The following is a 22,414-nucleotide window of genomic DNA, read 5'->3' on the forward strand; positions in this document are numbered from 1 at the left end:
TAAACCCACACTTGTCTGACAACAAGCTCGTATTTTTCACACTGTTGAATACTGCCACCTCCTTTCATGCATTCATTTGCCAACCAGACACTGGAGGGCACCTACAGGGAGCCAGGTATGGGTTCACCTGCAACACCACAGAGGGAAAAAGGAGCCAGGGGCCTAGAGGACCTCCAGTTGTTTGGCTATAGACAGAGCCTACAGTACCAAAAGAAGAGCCCCGCCAGTGAACCCATGCTGCCAAGGGCACTGCATAGAAGTCAGGGGTTTTATGCTAGTCAGAAGGGTCCCCAGGTCAAATTAGTTTGGGGAGCCCTGCTTTGGGGAGAAAGCCACTGAAGTTTCCTGAGCAAAGGGTGACAGCTGGGATGGAGCCAGGCCCCCAGGCAAGATAACAAGGACAAAAAAAAGTAATTCATTCACTGAACATACAGGAAAGGGGCTGTACCCTGCGCCAGGCTGCACACCAGGACCTGAGGCTAAGAGCTGAACAGCCCAAATCCCTTCCTTGGGACATTTCCTCATAAGCAAGAGAAACACAGAGACCAATGAAAGCACACCCAGGAGAGACAGAACTGAAACAAGTCTAGTTATGGGGTTCTGGGAGCCCAGTGAAAGGTCCTGCAGCCCTACCTGGGCCCAGAGAAATGTTCCTCAAGGTGACCCCAGGCTGAGTGAGTCCCAGGCACATGCAGGAGAGAACCAGCAAAAACACCTACCTGGGGCTTCCCAGGCAGAGGGTGGCCTTTGCATTCGTTGCTCCTCCACCAACAGCCTGGGGCCAGTGGCTGTAGATCAGTGACGAGAGGGAGGAGAGGGGCATGGGGGCTGGAAAGGGGCAGGAGCTCAGGACCAGCTCCTGCATGGACAGCGCTCTCTCTCACTAACACAGGTTAGGTACAGAACACTCATAATTCTATGTGAATTCTGCTTTTTCATCATTTATTCATTTCCTATGTATAAAACAAATGAAAGGCCGGGAGCGGTGGCTCTCGCCTGTAATCGCAGCATTCTGGGAGGCCTAGGTGGGTGGATTGATTGAATCTAGGAGTTTGAGACCAGCCTGAGCAACAGGATGAAACTCTGTCTCTGCAAAAAATATAAAAATTAGCCTGGTGTGGTGGTGGGCGCCTGTAGTCCCAGCTACTCAGGTGGCTGAGGTGAGAGGAATGCTTGAGCCCAAAAGGCAGAGGTGGCAGTGAGTCGAGATCATGCCACTGCACTCCAGCCTGGGCAACAGAGACTGTCTCAAAAAGAAGAGGAAAACATTAAAAATTAAAATTCCCTTCTTATTCACACCTCATTTAGAAAGAAGAGAATCTTAATAAGCAAAGAACTAAAAGCTTTACAAGAGCCCCTCTAGAAATTCTTCCCACATTAATTCACATGGCTTCTATCTGAGACATCATCTATTTTTCTGAGTCCATATACATTCAGCCCCAGAGGCAGGTACACAGATTGTCCACAGTTCTTGACTCAAGCCCTCTCTGTGAAGCTACACTCTTTAGAAAGCAAGGCACTGACTGCTCAGCAGGGAAGTGGGCCATGGGGAATATGGGTGTCACGAAGCTCCTGCCCAGGGGTCATGACTCACACAGGCTGAGCAGGCAGAGGGAGGGCGCTAAATTGCAAGGCCCTTGGCACCAAGCAGGTTCTGACTCTCAGCGCCCCCTGCAAACTCCTCCTCTACCCCCAAACAAAGAGTCTCAAGTGTGTGCTACTGGCTGAGACGCAATTACATATAACTTTCCTCCTCACTCCTGCTTCCTGTAAATGGGGAAGAGGACAGGTCTCACAAGGCCTGTGAGGGGCTGAGCCCGCATGGACACACCCACTATTAGCTGATGGTGATGAGAGAAGTAAATACTAACTGCTGCTCCTTATTCACCACCACTAGCTTCAGGTGCTGCACCTTCTTCGTTTCCACTATAACTTGCAGAACTTCCTAACTTCTCAAAAACTTAATCTTCTGTCAGGCATGTTTCTCCGAGAACCCTGAGAATGGCCAGAGGGACTTATTAACCAAAACATTTTTTGTCTGGAATATCTCCTTGTTAATGGTGCCCGACAGATGATCAATAGCCAGCCTATTTAGAAATGCCAGTCTGAATATTGCCAGGCAAGAGCCACTGGATTATTAGTGTGGCTGATGAACCCTGCAATGGGACACGGACTGCTATGTATTGGGCTTCTGCACAGGAGACTGGCTGCTGTCCTTTATCACAGAGTTTTGTGAGCATCTTTGCAGCGGTTCCTCGTATGCTATATATTTTCTCTATCTGTGGGGACCTAATTACAGTGCCTGGTTGGTATCTCTGATCCATGCACCTGCTGCATCTGATAACCACTCAGTGAAAGATGTCTGGACGCTACAGACCAGATGCATCTCACTTTGCACATCCCAAAGGATCCTGTATGAATCAAAGCTTTGCAATTTGAATCCTTGTTCCAGGTTTATGGGAACAATCGGAAAATGCTATAAGATGATACAGACTTTTTTATTAACCATGTATGTTAGAACAACAGCTTCCATTTATTGTCTTCTGTGTGCCAGGCATCAGCTTAGGTGCTGTATTTAACTTCATCCTCACAGGCCCCCTTGTAACCAACATATTTCTCTTCATTTGTTCAGAGAAGCAAAATGAGGCTTGGAGAAGTAACATCACTGGCTTTAGGTAATGCAGCCAGTAGGTGCTAGGGCTGGGTTAAACCCACACTTGTCTGACAACAAGCTCATGTTTTTCACACTGTTGAATACTGCCAACTCCTTTCATCCATTCATTTATTCGTTCATTCATTCACTTGCCAACCAGACACTGGAGGACACCACAGGGGGCCAGCTATGGGGATTTCAAAGACGTACTCTTATTTGAGCATATCTATAACTGGGCAGTTATTGTGACTTCTGGTTTGGAAATGTGGGTTTTCTAGGCTTCTACTATGTTCACAGAGCAAATCAACATCAACAAGCGGGTTAGGAGGTGTCCTGCCCCCCACCCCACGCCAGCCCACTTACCATCTCCAGTCTTGCTTGAGTTGGGGGGTTCAGGTGTACTCAGAGGCCTAAGGGGAATAATAATCTCATCAACATTAACCCCTTCATCCACGTGCTTCTCTGAAACATGGGAGAGTAGTTCCGACTGATTTGGTGAGAAAAGGTTACAACATTTACACATAAAGATGGCCGTGTTTTCTGTAAATAAAAAAAAAAAGAAAGAAAGAAAAATATGTTATTTCATCTCCACTTAAACAATTATTACTTCCAATTGCCAAAGAAAATACTGAAAGCTGCCCCTTCTGAGTCATCACCAGCCTCTACCAGATTGTGTCCGTCTGGCAGTGACCTCCATGGCAGGCCACTACTTCCATCTTCAGGGAGTCCCAGGGGCCGGAAGTTCTTTCTTCAGTATCCGTTTCTTCCTTTTTTTTTTTTTTATGATAGAGTCTCACTCTGTCACTCAGGCTGGAGTGCAGTGGCATGGTCCCAGCTCACTGCAACCTCTGCCTCCCGGGTTCAAGCAATTCTCCTGCCTCAACCTCCAGAGTAGCTAGGATTACAGGTGCTTGCCACCATGCCCAGCTAATTTTTGTATTTTTAGTAGAAATAGGGTTTCACAATGTTGGCCAGGCTGGTCTCAAACTCCTGACCTTGTGATCCACCCACCTCGGCCTCCCAAAGTGCTGGGATTACAGGCTGAGCCACCGTGCCCAGCCTTTTCTTCAGTATCTCAAACCTCAGTTCTTTTGAATAGTATGTAATATGAATCTTCTTGTTACCCAAATCTACTCAACAGCCCAGATTCCAGGATAAGTAAAAAACAAATATGCAACTTGAAAAACTAAATCCTACCCGTGAAATGAATGAACTGCACACTGATGGCCATTAAGTAGTCATGCTAGACTCTCTCAAATTAGGTGCAAGGAAAAATTAACCAAAGTAGCATTTCTCAAGAGCTAAGTACCTTTCAATGAAAGGATGGGAATTTGTTGCTTTTTAAAGCCACTTAATTCCTATTTAAAACACTATCATTGTTCAAAAATTTACCAATAGTTCGTTATGTTCATCCCATTATACTAGGCAGGAAGACGTAATCAGAGAAATAAAACACCATTTTTTAGACTGATAAAATAATGACAGGTATATACAAAAGGTTAAATTCAGGATTCAATAACAATTAAAAGTCAGATCTTTGTATTATTTTTACACCTAGACTTAAAGGAAGTGGCTTTGTCCACTGAAAAGGACAATGGCTTTGGAGCCAAAAGACCCAGGTTAAATTCCCAACTCTAGTCCCTAAATGCTCGAAAGCTGGGACCTCAGAGAAGCAGTCATCTGTCAGTTGCTGGAATCCATAGGAACTTTGGTGACATGGCTACTCAGCAGCAAGAACCCAGCAGGCACCCAGAAAGCACAGCACTGACACGGCAGAGCTCTGCACCCACGGTGTGCCCTCGTCCAGCAGCTGGACGGCTGGCAATCCACCCCCAGCTCCCCTTGACATCCCCCTCACCAGCCTCCTGGGGACTCTCAACACTGTCTGGAAGTCATATGCTACTTCTACGGCATTGACTGGTGATGCTGTACAAATATATGACAATCACACGAACTCTGTGCTTCCTGGTGATGGTGAGCAAGTATCTCATCCTCCTCACTCCTCACTCTCAACAGCTGACCTTGCTTCTTATCTCACTGGAAGCAGCCAGAAAACAACTGCCTCTACCACCCCTTCCTGCCCACCTGCGTCTTCTGCCGTCTCCCACCTAGCTCCTGCAGGTGTGAAGGTGGGCACAGTGAGGGGGACATGAGGTGTGCAGGTGAGGGCAGTGGCCCACCCCAGAGCAGGGCTATCATATCTCTGATATTGCCTGGAATTGCTGGTTCACGGAGATACTAGAAGCAGACCAACACTTCACTTGTGTGATCATTGCTTTCAAATTCTGTAAAGATAGTGCATCCCTGATTGCCTGCACCCAGGAAGATGCTCGCACAGCCCTGTGTGGAAAGGTCACTAGGCAAAGAACACATGATGGTTTGTGTGTGTAGAACCCTCCCTCTCTGATGATCATTCTTCAGGTCAATTCTTCCCTCTGTACTAGATCTTTCCATTGGCCTATAAAAATTACTCTTATTCTCCCATATTAGAACAAAAACATCTCCTGATCCCCACTCCCCCATCCCATTTCTTTCTCTCCTCTTTACAGTAAAACTCTCCAAACAGAAAGAGAAAATTAGAAGGAAAGGCGGTAAGTAGGCCAACCTGTCTTTGCTGGCGTGAAGATGGAGTCCTTGCAAGGCACTGGGGACCCAGGAGCGAGCCCCTCTCTTGATTCAGAAAGGCTTTCTCCATGAACTAGCAGGGAGGTAATAACCTAAAAGAATTCTTTCCTACCAGCAACACTGAAATCAAAATTTAACAAAGCAGAACATTGCTTCGTCAATGAAAATCTCTCATGAATACTGCCAATCGATGTTTCTTCCAGGAAATGTTTTATTCCTAAGGAACCCAACATGCTTCCCAAACAAGAAGAGATTAGAGTAACACATTTTTCTTTACATGAGGCCAAATTGTTTTCAATGTGCTTCCTGCTAATCCTACAATAATCAGATGATTTAGGCAGAAAGGGGTTTGTAATCCCCAGTCCACAGGTGAGGAAACTGAGGATGAGAGAGGAAAAGCAACTTGCTCAAGTCATCACGGGCAAGGGGCAGGGACCAGATTCTCTTCTACCTGCATTTGACACAAGTTATGTTTAGTTACAGCCCAAGAGCTGAGGTCCTCCAGGTTACAGCTAAAATACTTAGGACTCTACATCCAGCAACATTGGACATAAAACTCATTACAGAGAAGAGCATAATCCCAAAAGCACATATCAACTTCAAATGCGTTCATCTCAAGGTCCACTGAGCAGTGACCACAGGTGGGCCCCATCCCAGGCACTGGAGACAGAGACAAATCGGGCATGAGGCCCAGGCCCTGCCACAAGAGGAGGCCACCATCTCACCGGAGAGACAGATATGTCACAGAACAATCTCAAGTAATGGTTTTTACTGAAATTATTTCCCAATACCTCTAAGTATTCTTGGTTCCTAGGGCGCTCTCAGGAAAATGGGAATTCTGTGACATGTAATGGAGCTGAACTTCTGGGACCACAGGACTATTATAAGAGGTCTCCTATTTCAAAGGCACACCAAGCACTGCCTGGAGAATATGTAAACAAAACTATTTTGAATTTGTATATGACAAAGTATTGGAGGCTACTGGAAATAAACTGCTGCTCAACTGTTCCACACCACCTGAAGCCTGAGGACCCGGGGTGGCACCTGGCCTTGGCCATCTGCTATGAATTTGCCTAACAGATGTGTCTGTGTGCTCAGCTCTCTCAGGCAGGGATACTGGACCTGGAGCTCCCAAGGTGGAGGCAGAGACAAACACGGGACCTGAAACGACTCTCACGTAACAGAAGGCTCTGTCATGTGATGCAGGCCATGAGAGTGGAGTGGATCCTGACCTGGACAGGCTGCCATAAACAGGAGAGGCTTCTCAGCCAAGGGACAGCCAGAGCTCAGTGCTACAGGGCAGTGAAACTCCAGGAAGGACAGGTGGGCAGGAGACCTGCAGGCTCAGGCAGGAAACACTCCAAGTGCCAGGGAGGCAGGAGTGAGGGAAATGAGTGGGCCTGCTGACAGCACAGGGACAGAGATCCAAAGGCCCAGCACGGTCACTGAGCAGGCACTGGCAGCTCCTGAGAGAGCCAGGAGTCCACCAGCAGAGCAAAGGCAAGGAGAAACCGTGTCTGCAGGGGTTGGCCCCAAAGGAGAGGCCCCACATGCCTGAGCTGCGCCAGCTCCCCTGCGTGTCCACCCACTGGACTCTGCGTGGCCCCATCACGTGGCTCTCCCTAGAAAGTGAGGTCACTGGAAACAGCATCTGGCTAGCCTTGGTCACCTCGGTGCTCCTGGAGGACAGCAAGTGGCCATGACGGAATGAGGGAGGGAGAAGGAAGGAGTGCATCGGTACTAGACGGTGGGACTGACACCAAAGAGCCTGTCCAAGGATGAGAGCAGAGATGAAGGCCTGGACACAGGTCTGCAGAGGAGTCGGCCAAGCAGGCATGACACCATCACTGACCAGACATGAGCAACAGCAGAGACAGGGGAGGCAGATATGCCCCTAAGGGAGCAAGGACAGGTCTGGTGGGCAAGATCAGGTGGTTTTGGGTGGGACATCAGCATGCAGATGCCTACTCGGAGCAGGCGGTACAAGATGGCGTGGGGTTCAGGTGTAGTGGGGCAGAGAAACGGGGTCAGCACCCAAGGAGGAGCATCAAGCCTAAAGATGGAAGTGTCAAGAAGCCAAATCCTTCCAAACACCCTGTCTCAGTCCATCCAAGTAGCTATGACCAAATGCCACAACTGGGTGGCTTATTAACTGAACTTTAATCCTCACAGTTCTGGAGTCTGGGAAGTCTGAGATAGAGGTGATGGCAGAATCAATGCCTGGTGAGGGCTCCTTCCTGGTTCATAGCCGGGACCTTCTGGCTGTTTCCTCACATGGTGGAAGGGGCAAGGTAGTTCTTTGGGGTTTCTTTTATAAGGGCACTAATTCCATTCACAAGGGCCCCACCCTCATGACCTGACCTTCTCCCAAAGGCCCCACCTACTAGACCATCATATTCAGGGGTAGGTTTTGATTTGTGAATTTTACAGGGAAACAAACCTTCAGCTCATAGCAAGCAACAAGCAGAACACCCAGTCCTTAGTGACAGAGAAAGCCCTTAGGGAGAAGGTGGAAGAGAAGAAGGGCTGCTCCTGAAAAACACAGCAAGAATGGGGAGGGCAAGCACTGAATCCAGCCATGAGGAAGACACTCAGAAAGTGAGATTTCCCTCGCATGGTCACAGAGTCGCACAAGGTGGCTGAGATCAAGGCAAGGATGTTTAGAAAGCAGGCACCTCATCAGGCCTGGGGAAGGTCTGCTCTAACAAAAGGAAGCATCTTCTGGCCAACTGGGTGACAATGGCCACCACCAAGCATGCACTGGCTACACTGGGCAAACGACTTTTACCAGCTGACAGTCCTCCAAGCCTTTGAGTAAAAGGCCAGCATCTAAATTAAAATTACAAAATAATCAGAGGTCTGGTGAGCAGGGAGCAAAGTGTGCAGAGAGAGTGTGCAGAAAGTGTGTTAAAAGGCCAGTGTAGAGGCAGCCCAGTGTGACCTAAGCCTCCACATCTCTCTGGCCTGCAAGGCAGCCTCTTTTGGGTCATCCGCCCACAGAGGTCTGCTCAGAGGTTTCCAGGGAGCCTGGCTTTCGCGACCAGCCCTATGCCCAAGACCACTTCTCCCTACCAAGTTGCTCTGCAGCACAGACACGCACACACAGACACACATGCACAGACACACACAAGGGTGGAGTCTGCTGCTCTCATGAACAAATACTGCCATGGCAAAGGAGCCAAGAGCCTCAAAGACACTCGCTCATAACTCCTGATCAGTGGTTTTCCTCCTTGAGATCCTGCCTTCGTGATCATCCAAAATGAGAACAGGGATTGTGCACTAAGATATTCAATGTACAAGTATTTATAATATCAAGTTCCCAGAAGCAACTGAAGTGCTCAGCATGGACAAATCCAGACACTCACAAAACGAATTATGATACAGCCACTGAAAATCATGTTTCAAAGAATACTGAATGGCACAGGGAAATGCTCCTAGTGAACACTAGTTTTAAAGAATGGAATACACAGCTATTTTGTATGAATGCAATTTTGTTATTCATGGATAGACATTATTATGAATGGATGGAAGGAAGCAGAGCCATTCAGGCTAAAAGAAAATGAACCAAAATTTTCACTGTGAAACTTAAAAAAAAAAAAAAAAACCTCCGCTCGTAATCCCAGCACTTTGGGAGGCTAAGGCGGATGGATCACAAGGTCAGGAGATCCAAACCAGCCTGGCCAACATGGTGAAACTCCATCTCTACTAAAAATACAAAGAATTAGCTGGGTGTGGTGGCATGCACCTGTAGTCCCAGCTACTCCAGAGGCTGAGGCAGGAGAATCGCTTGAACATGGGAGGTGGAGGTTGCAGTGGGCCAAGATCACACTATTGCACTCCAGCCTGGGCAACAGAGAAAGACTCTGTCTCAAATAATAATAATAATGACTTCTGTATTTTCTACAATGAGTCCAAATAACATTTAAAAATCAGAAAGACTGCTAGACCTACTAAAAGCAAGGTAAAGGATAACACAGCGGATCCCACACGGTTCAGGAGGATCCACTCTAAGCTGCTCAGGAAAGGATGGTGCCTTATTCAAGTCCATGTCCCCAGCCTGGCACATAATAGGGGTTCAACTAGTGAGGAAGCTGAGTCACACACTGCAAATCATGAAGACTGTGAGCAAAGGAAAGAGGAAAGCCTTGGCTGAGGTACCTGGGAAGATATGGGAAGAGGCACTTGAATGGATCTTGAAAGGTAGCCAGACTGGCACAGGTGGTTATGGGAGGGGCTCCCCAACTCTAGAGTACATCAGGCATGGGCTCTACCCCCCACCCCACCCCCCACTAACATTCCCTCCTTCAATCCCCTACCTCTGCGGGCTGGCCCATGATCCCCATTCTACAATACAGGACGGAGGTTGAGGGAGAGAGGCTGACCTCCCCTCAGCCAGGGACGTGCAGAGTCAAGCAGAATTCAGATCTCCCTGACCCAGGCCCGGGGCTCCACAGTGCCACATGGCCTGTCCAGGGTCAGCGCCAGTAAAGAACATAAGACCACATAGAGCCCACCAGACCACAAAACTCCCCATGGGAGAAGTGGTCGTGAGCACAGGGCTGGTCCTGACAGCCAGGCTCCCCAGCTGGGCTCTGTGTGGCTCCTAGCATTGCAATCTCATATGTAAAAGCAGCCTGTTCCAAAAGCCCAGAGCAAAGAGCATGGTGTACCCTCTCCAACAGAACATATGCGTGCCTCCCAGGCCTCCCACGGGGAGGGTCACTGCACTCATTGGGAATGTTTGTAAAGCAGCGAATAAACGGCAAAATGCCAAAGCTCACAGAGAGAGTGCCGGTCAGGCCGCGTCCCCCAAATATTAAGAACTGTTGATCCGCCAAAATAACAACAAAGGAGCCACTTTTGTTTTGTATAGTGGACTAATATGAAAAAATATATCTCGTGCCCTGAAATATAATCATAATTATGTTGTCAGCTAATCCTGATGAAGATGCTATAATTTGGATGCATTTTTAGGTCCAATTACTGTGCGCTCATCCTTACCAAAAGAATTCAAAGGGAAAATGACATATTCCACACAAAGAAAATGACAAAAGTTTGGGGTTTGAGTATTCAATTTCTAGTAACTATTTGCCAGGGTTTAGCCAGCTACTCTATACTATTCCAATGGAAAATCTTAAAATAACTGTACTAATAAGTCCTCACTCATTTCTGATCTCTGATTTACCAACATTCCCAGCCAAGAACAGCCAGATCCTATCTGCAACCTCTGACATCCCTGCCTACTCTGGGACCTTGAGACAAGCAAGGTGTTTTGGCCCAACTCCTCCCAGAAGGCAGCTGTGAACTGGAATATGGGTTCAGAGGCCCCAGGGGGAGACTGAGCCCCTTGCACTTAGGGAGGGTTCCAGGGTGCAGCAGAAGGTGGCCACTGCTCTGGCCATGGGCCACAGACATGATCAGCTGGAGCCGGCCTGCTCTGAGGGACCCCTCCCCAACTTTCAGGCCCACAAGGAAAGGGGTGAGGAGGGTGAGTTGAGCCTTGGGCTGGAATCACGGATGCTCACAGCCAGCCGGCTCACAGGATGTTCTGGCACCCTGCATGCAAGGCAGAGTGTCCTCCTCCTCCTGCTCTCCTCCCCCTGCTGCTGTCCTCTGTATGTCCACCTGCTGGGAGTCTCAAGGGTAGGATGAGTAGAACAAGATAGGGTTCAGGCATCATAGGTCCCCCAGCCCTTACACCAGCTTTTAATATTACCATTATTGTTTATTATGTAAGGTACATAGGAGTACATGCTCATGGTAACAGTAAACAAAACAGCAGTCTATGGAATGCAGACAGCCCCCAGCAGCCCCTCCGAGAGAGCATCACTGAGCACAGTGTGGTGCTTGTATCCTTCCAGACCTTTTGCTGTGCATCAGAGACAGAGAGAGATGGACAGGAGAAGGGGGAATAATATCACCCTCATAGCAGCAAAACCTTGTACAAACCCTCCCCAACTGGAGTCCCCCAGGGCCCTGTGTCTCTCTATCCCCCTCTGCCTCCCATGAGGTCCTATAGGCTGGGCTCGACACAGAAGAACAGCAGAGGAGGTAACTGGTACTGTTGATTTGGAGGGTCTCACAGACCCCAAGTAAAAACTCAGAATACACTACCCAGCAGGTAACAGAGCACCCCCTCCTGTTCCCAGCTGGGCTAGTGTCAGAGAAGGCCTAGTACAGAGCCAAGACTTCCACCAGCATCCAGCAGTAATGAAGCAATCACCACCCACTGAAGTGTCCTGGAGGCACCCCCCATGGAGGGTAGTACTAAGGCACCCTTGCCCCTCCTCGCTAGGATTGGTATCAGCAGCCCAGTTGGAAGCCTGAACTCCCAACCCCATCCACCAGTAATGAGGTGTACTTTTCTCCAGGCATCAAAGAGACTGAGTGGGGAAGCTGAACTTCCACCCCCGACTGGCAGTACCCCTTTTTCCCCACCAGAGCAGCGTCAGATGGAGCCTGCTGAAACCAAAGATTTAAATCAGATCCAGACTCTCATAATATAATACCTAAAATGCCCAAGATTCGATCAAAAATCATTCCTCATGATTTTCCAAGAACCAGGAAAATATCAACAGTAATGAGAAAAGACTATTAACAGACACCAATACTAGGTAGCACAGGTGTCACAATTAACTGACAAGGACTTAAAGTAGCCATCACAAAAATGCCTTCACGAGCAAGGAAAAGCCTGTCTATAACAAGTGAAAAAACACTGTGTCTCAGCAAAGATATCAGAAATATAAAGAAAACCCATATAAAAATTTTAGAACAGAAAAATATGGCAAGAACAAAACCTTCAATGGATGGGCTCAGAGCAGAATGAAAAGGAGAAAGAGTAACAGAGAATGAAAAAGAAAAGAACAGACCCAAGGACCTGTGGGACTATAACAGAAGATTAACATTTGTGACATGAGTCCCAAAAGAAGAAAAAGAGAGACAACTGGGAAAGTATTCAAAGAAATCACAGCTGAAAACTTCCCAAACTTGACAAAAGATATAAATCCACTAATTCAAGAAGCTGAGCAAACCCCAGACAAGATAAACCCAAAGAAATCCATGCATGCCAAGTGGAACCATAGAAAAGGATGAGTTCATGTCCTTTGCAAGGACGTGGATGAAGCTGGAAGCCATCATTCTCAGCAAACTGACACAGGAACAGAAAACCAAACACCACATGCTCTCATTCTGAAGTGAGAGTTGAACAATGAGAACACATGGACACAGGGAGGGGAGCATCACACACTGGGGCCTGTCACGGGGTGGGGGTAAGGGGAAAGGAGAGAATTAGGACAACTACCTAATGCATGTGGGGCTTAAAACATAGATGATGGGTTAATAGATACAGCAAACCACCAGGGTTTACATATACCTATGTAACAAACCTGCACATTCTGCACATGTATCCCACAACTTAAAGTAAAATTTAAAAAAAAAAGAAATCCATGCCAAGACACATCATAATCAAACTTCTGAAAACTAAAGACAAAGAAAAAAATCTAAAAGTAGCAAGAAAAACATCTATAGAGAAAAATTAAGTGAATGACAGCAGATTTATCATCAAATACAATGGAAGCCAGAAGGAAATAGCACATTTTTCAAATGTTGAAAGAAAAGAACTGTCCATCTAAAATTCCATGTCCAGTGAAAATATCGTTCAGGAATGGAAGGGAAATCAAGACATTCTCAGAAGAAAAAAACTAGCATAATTTGTCACCAGTAGATATAACCTAAAAGAATGACTAAAGGAAGTTCCTTAAACGGGAAGAAAATATAAAAAAATAAATCTTAGAACAGCAAAAAGAAAAAAAGAAAACAGGGACATATAAAAATATGGGTAAAATCTCACACCAGTTAGAATGGCAACCATTAAAAAAATCAGGAGACGACAGATGCTGGAGAGGTTGTAAAGAAATAGGAAAACTTTTACACAGTTGGTGGGAGTGTAAATTAGTTCAACCATTGTGGAAGACAGTGTCGCAATTCCTCAAGGATCTAGAAATAGAAATTTCATTTGACCCAGCAATCCCATTACTGGGTATATACCCAAAGGATTATAAATCATTCTATTATAAACACACATGCACATGTATGTTTATTGCGGCACTGTTCACAATAGCAAAGACTTGGAACCAACCCAAATGCCCATCAATGATAGACTGGATAAAAAAAAATGTGGCACATGTACACCATAGGATATTATGCAGCCATAAAAAAGGATAAGTTCATGTCCTTTGCAGGGACATGGATGAAACTGGAAGCCACCATTCTCAGCAAACTGACACAAGAACAGAAAACCAAACACCACATGTTCTCACTCATAAGTGAGTGTTGAACAATGAGAACACATGGACACAGGGAGGGGAATGTCACACACCAGAGCCTGTCGGGGGGTGGGGGGCTAGGGGAGGGATAGCATTAGGAGAAATATCTAATGTAGATGACGGGGTGATGGATGCAGTAAACCACCATGGCACATGTATACCTATGTAACAAACCTGCACATTCTGCACATGGTCCCCAGAACTTAAAGTGTGTGTATGTATGTATGTATGTATACATATATGGGTAAATAAATAAAGTGTGTATACATACACATACACACACATATACATATATATGGTGTGTTACCCATATGTGTGTGTGTGTGTATATATATGTATACATATGGGTAAATACACCAGGCTTTCCTCTTAAGTTTTCTAAATTATGTTTGACAATTGAAAGAAAACGTCTATCTCTGTGGGAGGTGGTTCTCAATGAACACAGAAGAAATACTTACAACAATTATACTATGAATGAGGGAGGGAGTCCTCTCATAACTTCTGCTCTGAGACATTGATAAAGAACCTTCATAACTTGACTCTCAACCCTGGTACTGAATTCCCTTCCCTTCTACCACAGGTTAACCCCAACAATAGGATACAAGAGCAACGATCCTCAAAGAAATCAGAGATGACTTGCTTTACGAGAGAAGAGGAGTAAAAATATTGCTATCTGTGCAGAGAGAGAGAACGGCAAAATTGAGACACCCATTACTCAGCACAGTTCCTGGGCTTGAAAGAGTACTAACAAACACTGGGCTTAAGGGACTTCAGAATGAATGAAGACGTGAACCATTCCAATGTTGCTGTTGTTTCCACATGTTCAACAGACAGGATCCTTCCGAGAACGCTGGAATCGGGGATGATGACACCAAGTCACTTCAGCCATGAACCTTATTCTTGTGCTTTTCTTTCTTGCTGGTAATTTTACATAGCAGGATATATAGCTAGAATAGACTACATGCCAAAAATTTTGATAACGAAGTCTGTGATGCTTTGTCTTCTTCAATGTTTTTCTTCTTACCATGATACCAGTTATTTATAAGTGATCTGTGTCATTTGAATGTATTTGAATAACCTCAGTATATTTTAACACTACTCACTGATTTGACCTAAAAAAGCACCAAAAGGACATAAATTTTCCCATGTATTTTAGGAACCTAAAGTCAGTGACAGGAAACCCAACATCAAGAATTTGAAGCAGGCTGGGCACGATGGCTCACGCCTATAATCTCAACACTTTGGGAGGCCGAGGCGGGGGGGGGGTCACCTGAGATCAGGAGCCTGGCCAACATGGTGAAACCCCATCTCTACTAAAAATAGAAAAAATTAGCCAGGTGAGATGGTGCACACCTGTAGTCCCAGCTACTTCGGAGGCTGAGGTAGGAGAATCACTTGAACCCGGGAGGTGGAGGTGGCAGTGAGCTGAGACTGCACTCCAGTCTGGGCAACAGAACAGAGCCAGACTCTGTCTTACAAAAAAAAAAAAAAAAAAAAAAGAATTTGAAGCAAAGTCACTTATGGGGAAAGAATGTAAAGAAAGCACTGGGTAGTTTGGCTGGAGCATAATAATTAGATTTTCTGGCTCAAAAACTTGGATTATAATAAAATGAAACTTTGTGCTATTTTTACAGTTTTCAGTATAAATAAATGTGTGTATTGAGAAACAATAAAATTTAACATATTTGACTACAAATAAGGAAAAGTAAAAGGATATAAATGGTTAGAAGCTTTCTGTACATCACTCTCACAGATCAAATGACAACAAACAGTGCTGCATCTTGACTACAAAGGTAATGACACAAATCTACACATAATAAAAATGGATTCAAACTATGCACACACGCTGCACCGGCACCAATTTCTTGGTTTAATGTGGTATGATAGTTACATAAGATGTAACCATTAGATTGTGATAATGAAAAAAATTTCTAGCGATGAACAACGATGATGTTTACATAACAACAGTAATGTACCTAATGCCACTAAACTGTATACCTAAAACTGGTTAAAATGGTAAATTTTGTGTTATGTATATTTTACCAAAATTTTTTAAAATGTAACCACTTTTGAATAAACTGGGTAAAAGGTATATGAGACTTTTGTATTATCTTTATAACTTCCTGTGAATATATAATTATTTCAAAATACATATTTTAAAAATAACTGTGGCAAACAAAAGGAGTCTGGATCTTCTGGAGCAAATAATAACTCTGAGAAGATCATGTACACTGCTAGGTGGCTTATCCACGATCCCATTCAATCGCAACCCCCCGTAAGACATGTAAAGCTCAGAAAGGTAGAGTGAAGCAGCTCCCAGGATGCAGCCCAGTTCACGTGCCCATCTCTGAGTGCTGGTGGGAAGGTTTGCGGTCTGAAGGTCTGGCTATGCACCCCACACCTTTGCCCAGTACCTTCTATACCAGCTGGCAGGGAGGACTGGGGTCTGAAGGGCTGGCTGTGGACCCCACACCTCTGCCCAGTACCCTCTATGCCAGCTGGTGGGGAAATGTAGGGTCTGAGGGCTGGCTTTTGCCACACCTTTACCCACTGCCTTCCATATCACCTGTACTCATCACCTGCAGCGAGAGCCCCACCAGCCCAATGCCAGCTTCCCCACAGCGATGATGCCACTGACACAGTAGGCATTCATGTGATTATTACAAAATGATTACCCATTTAACAATGCCCTCAAAAAGACAAAACGCTACATTATGAGACTATTACATAAGTCTGTTTAAAAGCTCTAGTTTAAAAACCTCTTACTTCTTCTCCTTGATTTGTATAAATCAACCATTCTGCTCTGCAGCTATCTTTTACTTGGATTTATTCACTTTAGAGAGTCCAACAGCCAAAACTAAGATCCTACTAAATTATCTATCTTATGAGGAGATGAGAAGGGTGGCAAATGCTTTCTGAGTTATATTCTGGTTTTCTTGTTTTTCATTTGCCCTTAAGTTATTAATTTCTTAAGGGCCAGCAGCTTCCCAACAGGAATGGAAATATTTTAACAACATAAAGCACATCCAACTTAATGAATGAAGTCTCACACATGAGCTGAGTACAGTTTAAAATATCTTTCTTTTTACATTCAGGAAAAGAAAGTCCAGTTTAGAACAAACATTTTTCTTCCATTTAGCTTATCTTGCAGAACTTTTAATCATGAATATAGTATGTCATCAACTTCATCCCCATCATCATACTTAGGGAAAACTTGCTGTAACTAAAACAATGGCACCGAAAGAGGAAGAAGCTGATGAGAAGGAAGGTTAAATTAATTAAACTCTCACCATGAGCTGGCACCATCAGAGGCTCACATGAAGCTTCTTTAATTCTCACAACAATCCTATGAAATAGGTTTTATTATTGGATTTCCTCAAATCTAAGACAACATCTACTATAGGGAGCACAGATATTTTACATACCACTAAAAAAGACAAAAACGCTGTCAAATAAACTCAGACACACTAGTTTCTCATCACACCAATTGTAAGCAGCCTCCGGATCTTAGAGATACTAAAATCTAAGTCTGGCCGGGCATGGTGGCTCATGCCTGTAATCCCAGCACTTTGGGAGGCTGAGGCAGGCAGATCGCTTGAGCTCAGGAGTTCGAGACCATCTGAGGTACATGTCAAAACCCTGTTTCTACCAAAAATACAAAAAATCAGCCAGGTGTGGTGGCACCTGTCTGTGGTCCCAGCTACTTGAGAGGCTGAGGTGGGAGGATCGCTTGAGCCTGGAAGGCAGAGGTTGCAGTGAGAGGAGATTGCACCACTGTACTCCATTGTGGATGACAGAGTGAGACTCCGTCTCGAAAATGAATAAACAAATAAATAAAATAAAATGTAAGTCTTTAAATCAATGAAGTTCAGTAACATTTCCATATAACTGGGTAGGCTGGATGTGAACTGGGGAAAGCCGGCTCCCAACCCCAGCCCCTTCCCCTGTAAGGCCCCATTTCCCCACTCTGAAGGCCATACACGTATTCAGGCTGCAAGCCCAGCTTCTGAGCTCACCTCTATGCCAGCATGCCAACCCTGCTTTAAAGGGAGAGGAGACAAACATTTCCTGAGTACCAGAGGCCTTCTCACTCTGTCTCACATTCGATCCGGACAAGCTGGGTTGCTGCTAGCCCTTAAGGCACCTCTGTGAGAACTGGACAAACACACCGTTCCTTAAGACACTAGCACCCCCTGTCAGTAAATGGTCATAACATATCGAGTTTGTTGGAACAAAACACTTTACAGCCATTTGTGGAAAACTCATAATAAACATACAAATTCACTACAAGAAATGAGCCCCCTTAGAAGTAGCTCCCTTGGGGGCACAAAGGATACAAAAAAAAAAAAGAAATGGCTCCCTTGTACAGTGTGTAACCTGCGCAGCTGTACACAGTAGCTCTGCTAATGTGTCAGACACAAAGATATGATTATACCATGTTACAGATGAGAAAGTTATAACTTGCCTAAGAATCAAATACAGGCCTGTATGGTTACACAGCTACTTGATGAGTCACAAGCAGCTTAAAAATTAGGTAGGAAAGAAGGTTGTATGTGTGCACATCTACATATGAACAAACTAACCACATGCCGCAGGACCGTGTGTGGAGAAGGCAGAGATCCCTGTGGCTGAGGCACCTGGGAGAGGTTTGTCAGAAAAGGGGAAGCGGAACTGCTCCCGGTGGTGGTCAGACAGCTGGAGGAAGAAGGGAGTGGAAGCCACGCAGCCAGTGGGGACAGAACCAAGAGCCTCGCCTGCCGGAGGAGTCTGGAGTGTGGAGAGAGGAGGACAGCTTAAAGGCAGGGCAGGCACACTGAGAGCTGCTGCGGCTCCTCCGACAGCCCCCCATAGACCAGCACGTGGCCAAGAATTAATGTAAGACGTTCCTGCCCCCACTCCAGCCAACGAGCAGGAGGCCCATCCTGGAGGCCTGGAGACAGGGGGTGGGGCACTTAGGAAGCCTGCCCTGTCTGATGGGGCAGCTGCCTCCCAGGTCTAGTCAACAGAGGCCCAAATACTGAGTTTGTATTTGGAATCCCCTGATTTTTAAGCACTGGTCATCAAATGAGATTTTTCTGGGAAAGAAAAATAAATAAATAAATAAAACCTCTGCAGACCAAACAAAGCAAGCCTGCAGGTTAGACCTAACCTGCAGGTTGCCAATTTGCAATTTCTGATAAAAGGCTTTCCACTTGGGTGATTCAGGGAAAGCTGTTAACTTACAGGGGAAAAGCCAAGGAAACTGATGTGAAAAATACAGAGACAGATTGTGAGACAGAGAGAGGGAGGGACACTGAAAGGGAGAGAGGAGAACCCAGCACCTCCTGCCCATCCACCCAGCTCCCTAACATCCCATAGCACTGCCTGGCTTGAGCAGATGAATGACAATTAGTGTGATTTTTCTAGTTTAGAGATTTTCTCTGAGTTTCTCAGATCTTCCACAATAGAGATTACATGTATAATCCAAGAAAAATTAAATTTAAAAAAACCCTTAGGTGGATGTTAGAAATAAAGGGATAGCAAGGGACAAAATAATATTTCCCTCTTGCGGGAGGAAGACTTATGGATCTTGGGAGGAGCCCCCAGCCAGATAAACTGTAAAAACCAGACACATTGTAAAACCCTACAGCTTTGGCCTACACAAGACAACTGATTTGTGCCAAATATTCATTCAAGGCCAAGATCGAGGCCAGGGCTGCCCACACCACAGGGACATGCCAGCTCTGGACACAGCTGCTAGGTTCCTGGTATTTCTCTTTGATACTGATTACATGTTTGACTGGGTAGAGTAGGGATGTGTCTTATGTCTTATGCTTCTCCCTTCCTTTACATAATAAAGATATGTTAGATTGATAAAATGACCCAAAAAAGGAGAGAAGGGAGGAAACTGGTTTAACCCAGTAGGAGACAGATTTAGATTTAGACTACGTGGGGAAAAGGCATTCTTGGCACAAAAGTTTCATTCATCGCAACAAGATACTTGGTAAGTGTGGCAGGTGTGGGCAGCCTAGCCTCAAAGTGCCAGATTTCAGAGCCGCAAATGTGTGGGTTAGGTGCAAGGAGCTGACGGCCCTCTGGGGTTGGAGAAGGCTAGCCAGGAAAAGGCACAGGAGCTCCCAGACCCGATGTTCTCGGAGTTCAGCCGTGGGAAGGAGAGGGAGGCATCAAGACTTCATGGCACGACGTGGCAGTCCCACCCTCCCCTGCCCCAGCCACCAGCTGCAGGAGGTATTTACACTGCCTCCTGCTAGTCAAACAGATGTTCCTATTAGTGACCTCACTGGACCCTCCCTGCTGTCCTGTGAAACAGCCGAGTACACGGTGTCATCCCCACCACCACCACCGCCGTCATCATCCCCTCTTACAGAGGAGAAACCTGGGGCTCATGTTAGTGAGTTGCCAAGGAGCCCCCAGCTAGATAAACTGTAAAAGCCAAAACTTAACCAAGACCCTCCAAGTCGACCGCCACATGTGCCCACCCACCTGGTGCCCAGTCCTGCTCTGGGAAATCGCTTGTTGTTTCCTGTAATACTCACAGTGAGCAATACTGCAAGGAATGCAAGTCTTGGTCTCCCCAGCCCACAGCAGCATCATGGTTAGAGGAACACTTAAATGATTAATTACAACTAAGAAAAGTACCTACACGGAGAAGGGGCTTTGCTGTGTTCGTTATAATTTACTACAGCAATTCATTTTGAGGAGCAACAGCTGGAAAATAACAGCATGCCAGATGTAAGTGATACCACCCACCCCAGACCACATACTTAATGATCATGCCCACTGCACAGGCTGGCAGCAGGTCCAGAACCAGGGAACAGTGGACCACCAGCTAAGAAGAGGCAGACAGCCTTTCGGCAAAACAACACTGGGAGTTACTGTCAGGCAGAAAGCACAGACCTTCATCCACGGGAGGGCGACATACACGTGCTAACAGCATCCTCTGGTGGCCCATCAAGGCACTACACTTGAATATACCATAATTTAAAAAAAACTTGGCTAATTATTTACTGATTGCCCAACTCTCGGTCTGTGCCTTCCCCCGTCACCCCACTTAACCTTCACATTAACCCAGTAAGTGAGGGGCTGCTGTTCCCATCTTCAGATAAGTCAACTGGGCCAGGTAGGGGATTACAAGGTGATAGGGCGGTGGGCACACAGCAGGGCTACAACCCAAACACAGATTGTTGGCCCAGGACCAGGCCCCACTGCCCTTCCTAGGTGGAGTAGCTGCTGCTGCTGGTCCCCAGTGAGGGTGCAGCTGCCCTGACAGCTCAGATGCCCCAGCCACCTCAGCAGGTAACTCAGACCAACTCTGACCACAGATCCGCCGCCACCTGGCCAATTCTCAACCTGAGTAATTTATTTTCAACTCTTATGGGGCTTTCCCATGTGTGCCCATATTTCCATGTGACAGAAATGACACTGAGAGGAATAAGCGTAACCCAGGGTCCAGGTGGCATGCTTCCACTGACATGAGCTACAAGGAAGGCACAACCACTCAGCCCTGAGTCCGGGTTACCCTGGGTTGGGTGGTGGGACCAGAGACTTCTGGGTGCAGGGGAGTTCTGCTTCCGGATGTGATATGGTTGCTCACTGTATGCAGTGAGTTCAGTTTGAGAACATTCACTAAGCTGTTCATCTACCCTATGCACACTTCTCTACATGTATGTTATCTATTAATCTAAGAAAATGTGAACAGCAAATTGTAAAGGAAAAGATATAGGAAAAAAGGGATATTCTGATTCACAAGTGAACCTCTCATTAAAACAACATAGATCGGAACACTATTTTGGCCCTAGTAGCTGTGTGACCCTGCGCACATATACTTAGCCTCTCTGAGCTTCAGTTTCCTTCTGCACAGGGCTGTAGACAGCATGGCAAGACATCACAAAAACAGCATGCCTTGCTTAGTGCCCGGTCCCCGGAGGCACCATCCTACATGAATCAGCATGAAGGGTACCCGCCTGAGTTAGGATCCCAGGCCTCCCAGCTCCTAAGTAGCTCTCATAACCCCAACAGATAGATTCTGCGTAAGCCTCTGAATTTCTTTATCCCTCACTGTCTCTTCTGAAAGAAGAGTTGCCCAAGTAAAAAGTGGCCTTGGAAGGTTTGAAAGGGGAAGCTAGTCTTCAAGCCTTATGCAGAGGTTAATATGCAGAGACAGAGAAAGTATCTTGAACCAAAGCAAGGGTGTGGGGCAGACCCACCAGCACCCACCTCCCCTACACCCTGCAGCGACACAACATGAACCAACCCTTCTGCCTCCTGCTGCTCCCCTGCCTACAAATCATCGTCAAGGTGCCTCCCTCCCAGCTCTGATGCTCAGTGGGTTGAAGTTCTGAGAAACGCACACCCCTAATTTGTGAAATTATTATCATGCATCTCATAAAATGCTGATGAACACGCCAACTCCTATAGCTCACAAAGTTAACGTGTTTATTAAACGCAGGAGAGAAATCCCATGGGTGCTTCTTTGCTGAAGCTAGATGAACAGAATAAAATGAGAAAGACTCAGTATCAGCTATAATTAAGGCTGGGCCAACAGTTGCATTATAATTTTATGCGTACACATCTCTTCCATGTTGAAGCTTGGCATACATTTTTTTAAGTTATTTTTAAGCACTCCCAAAATGAGAGCCCTGGGCAATGGAATATATTCATATTTAACACGATGATCATAACTTTAAAACGTGGCCCTTAGGAAAGCAACACAAATAATTTTACATCAACAGGAACAGCTCCCCTACCCCGAGAGCAGATGTGTGGGAAGCGCTGAGGGTATAGGGAACACCCCCCGCCACACTGCAGACCC

The 22,414-nt window shown here is 46.0% G+C and overlaps 1 protein-coding gene across 3 annotated transcripts in view; it reads right to left on the reverse strand.

The window, feature by feature from the left end:
- Nucleotides 1-22,414, reverse strand: part of ZFAT (zinc finger and AT-hook domain containing) — a 257,157-nt gene that overhangs the window by 211,262 nt on the left and 23,481 nt on the right. For all 3 annotated transcript variants that reach the window (XM_021675915.2, XM_021675914.2, XM_021675917.2), the window contains exon 2: nt 3,017-3,193. In XM_021675915.2, coding sequence (XP_021531590.2) covers nt 3,017-3,193 — 177 coding nt within the window. The remainder of the gene's footprint in view (nt 1-3,016; nt 3,194-22,414) is intronic.

Source organism: Aotus nancymaae, unplaced genomic scaffold, assembly GCF_030222135.1.
Source record: "Aotus nancymaae isolate 86718 unplaced genomic scaffold, 86718_ANA_hifiasm-v0.15.2.pri h1tg000036l, whole genome shotgun sequence".
Classification (NCBI taxonomy): Eukaryota; Metazoa; Chordata; class Mammalia; order Primates; family Aotidae; genus Aotus; species Aotus nancymaae.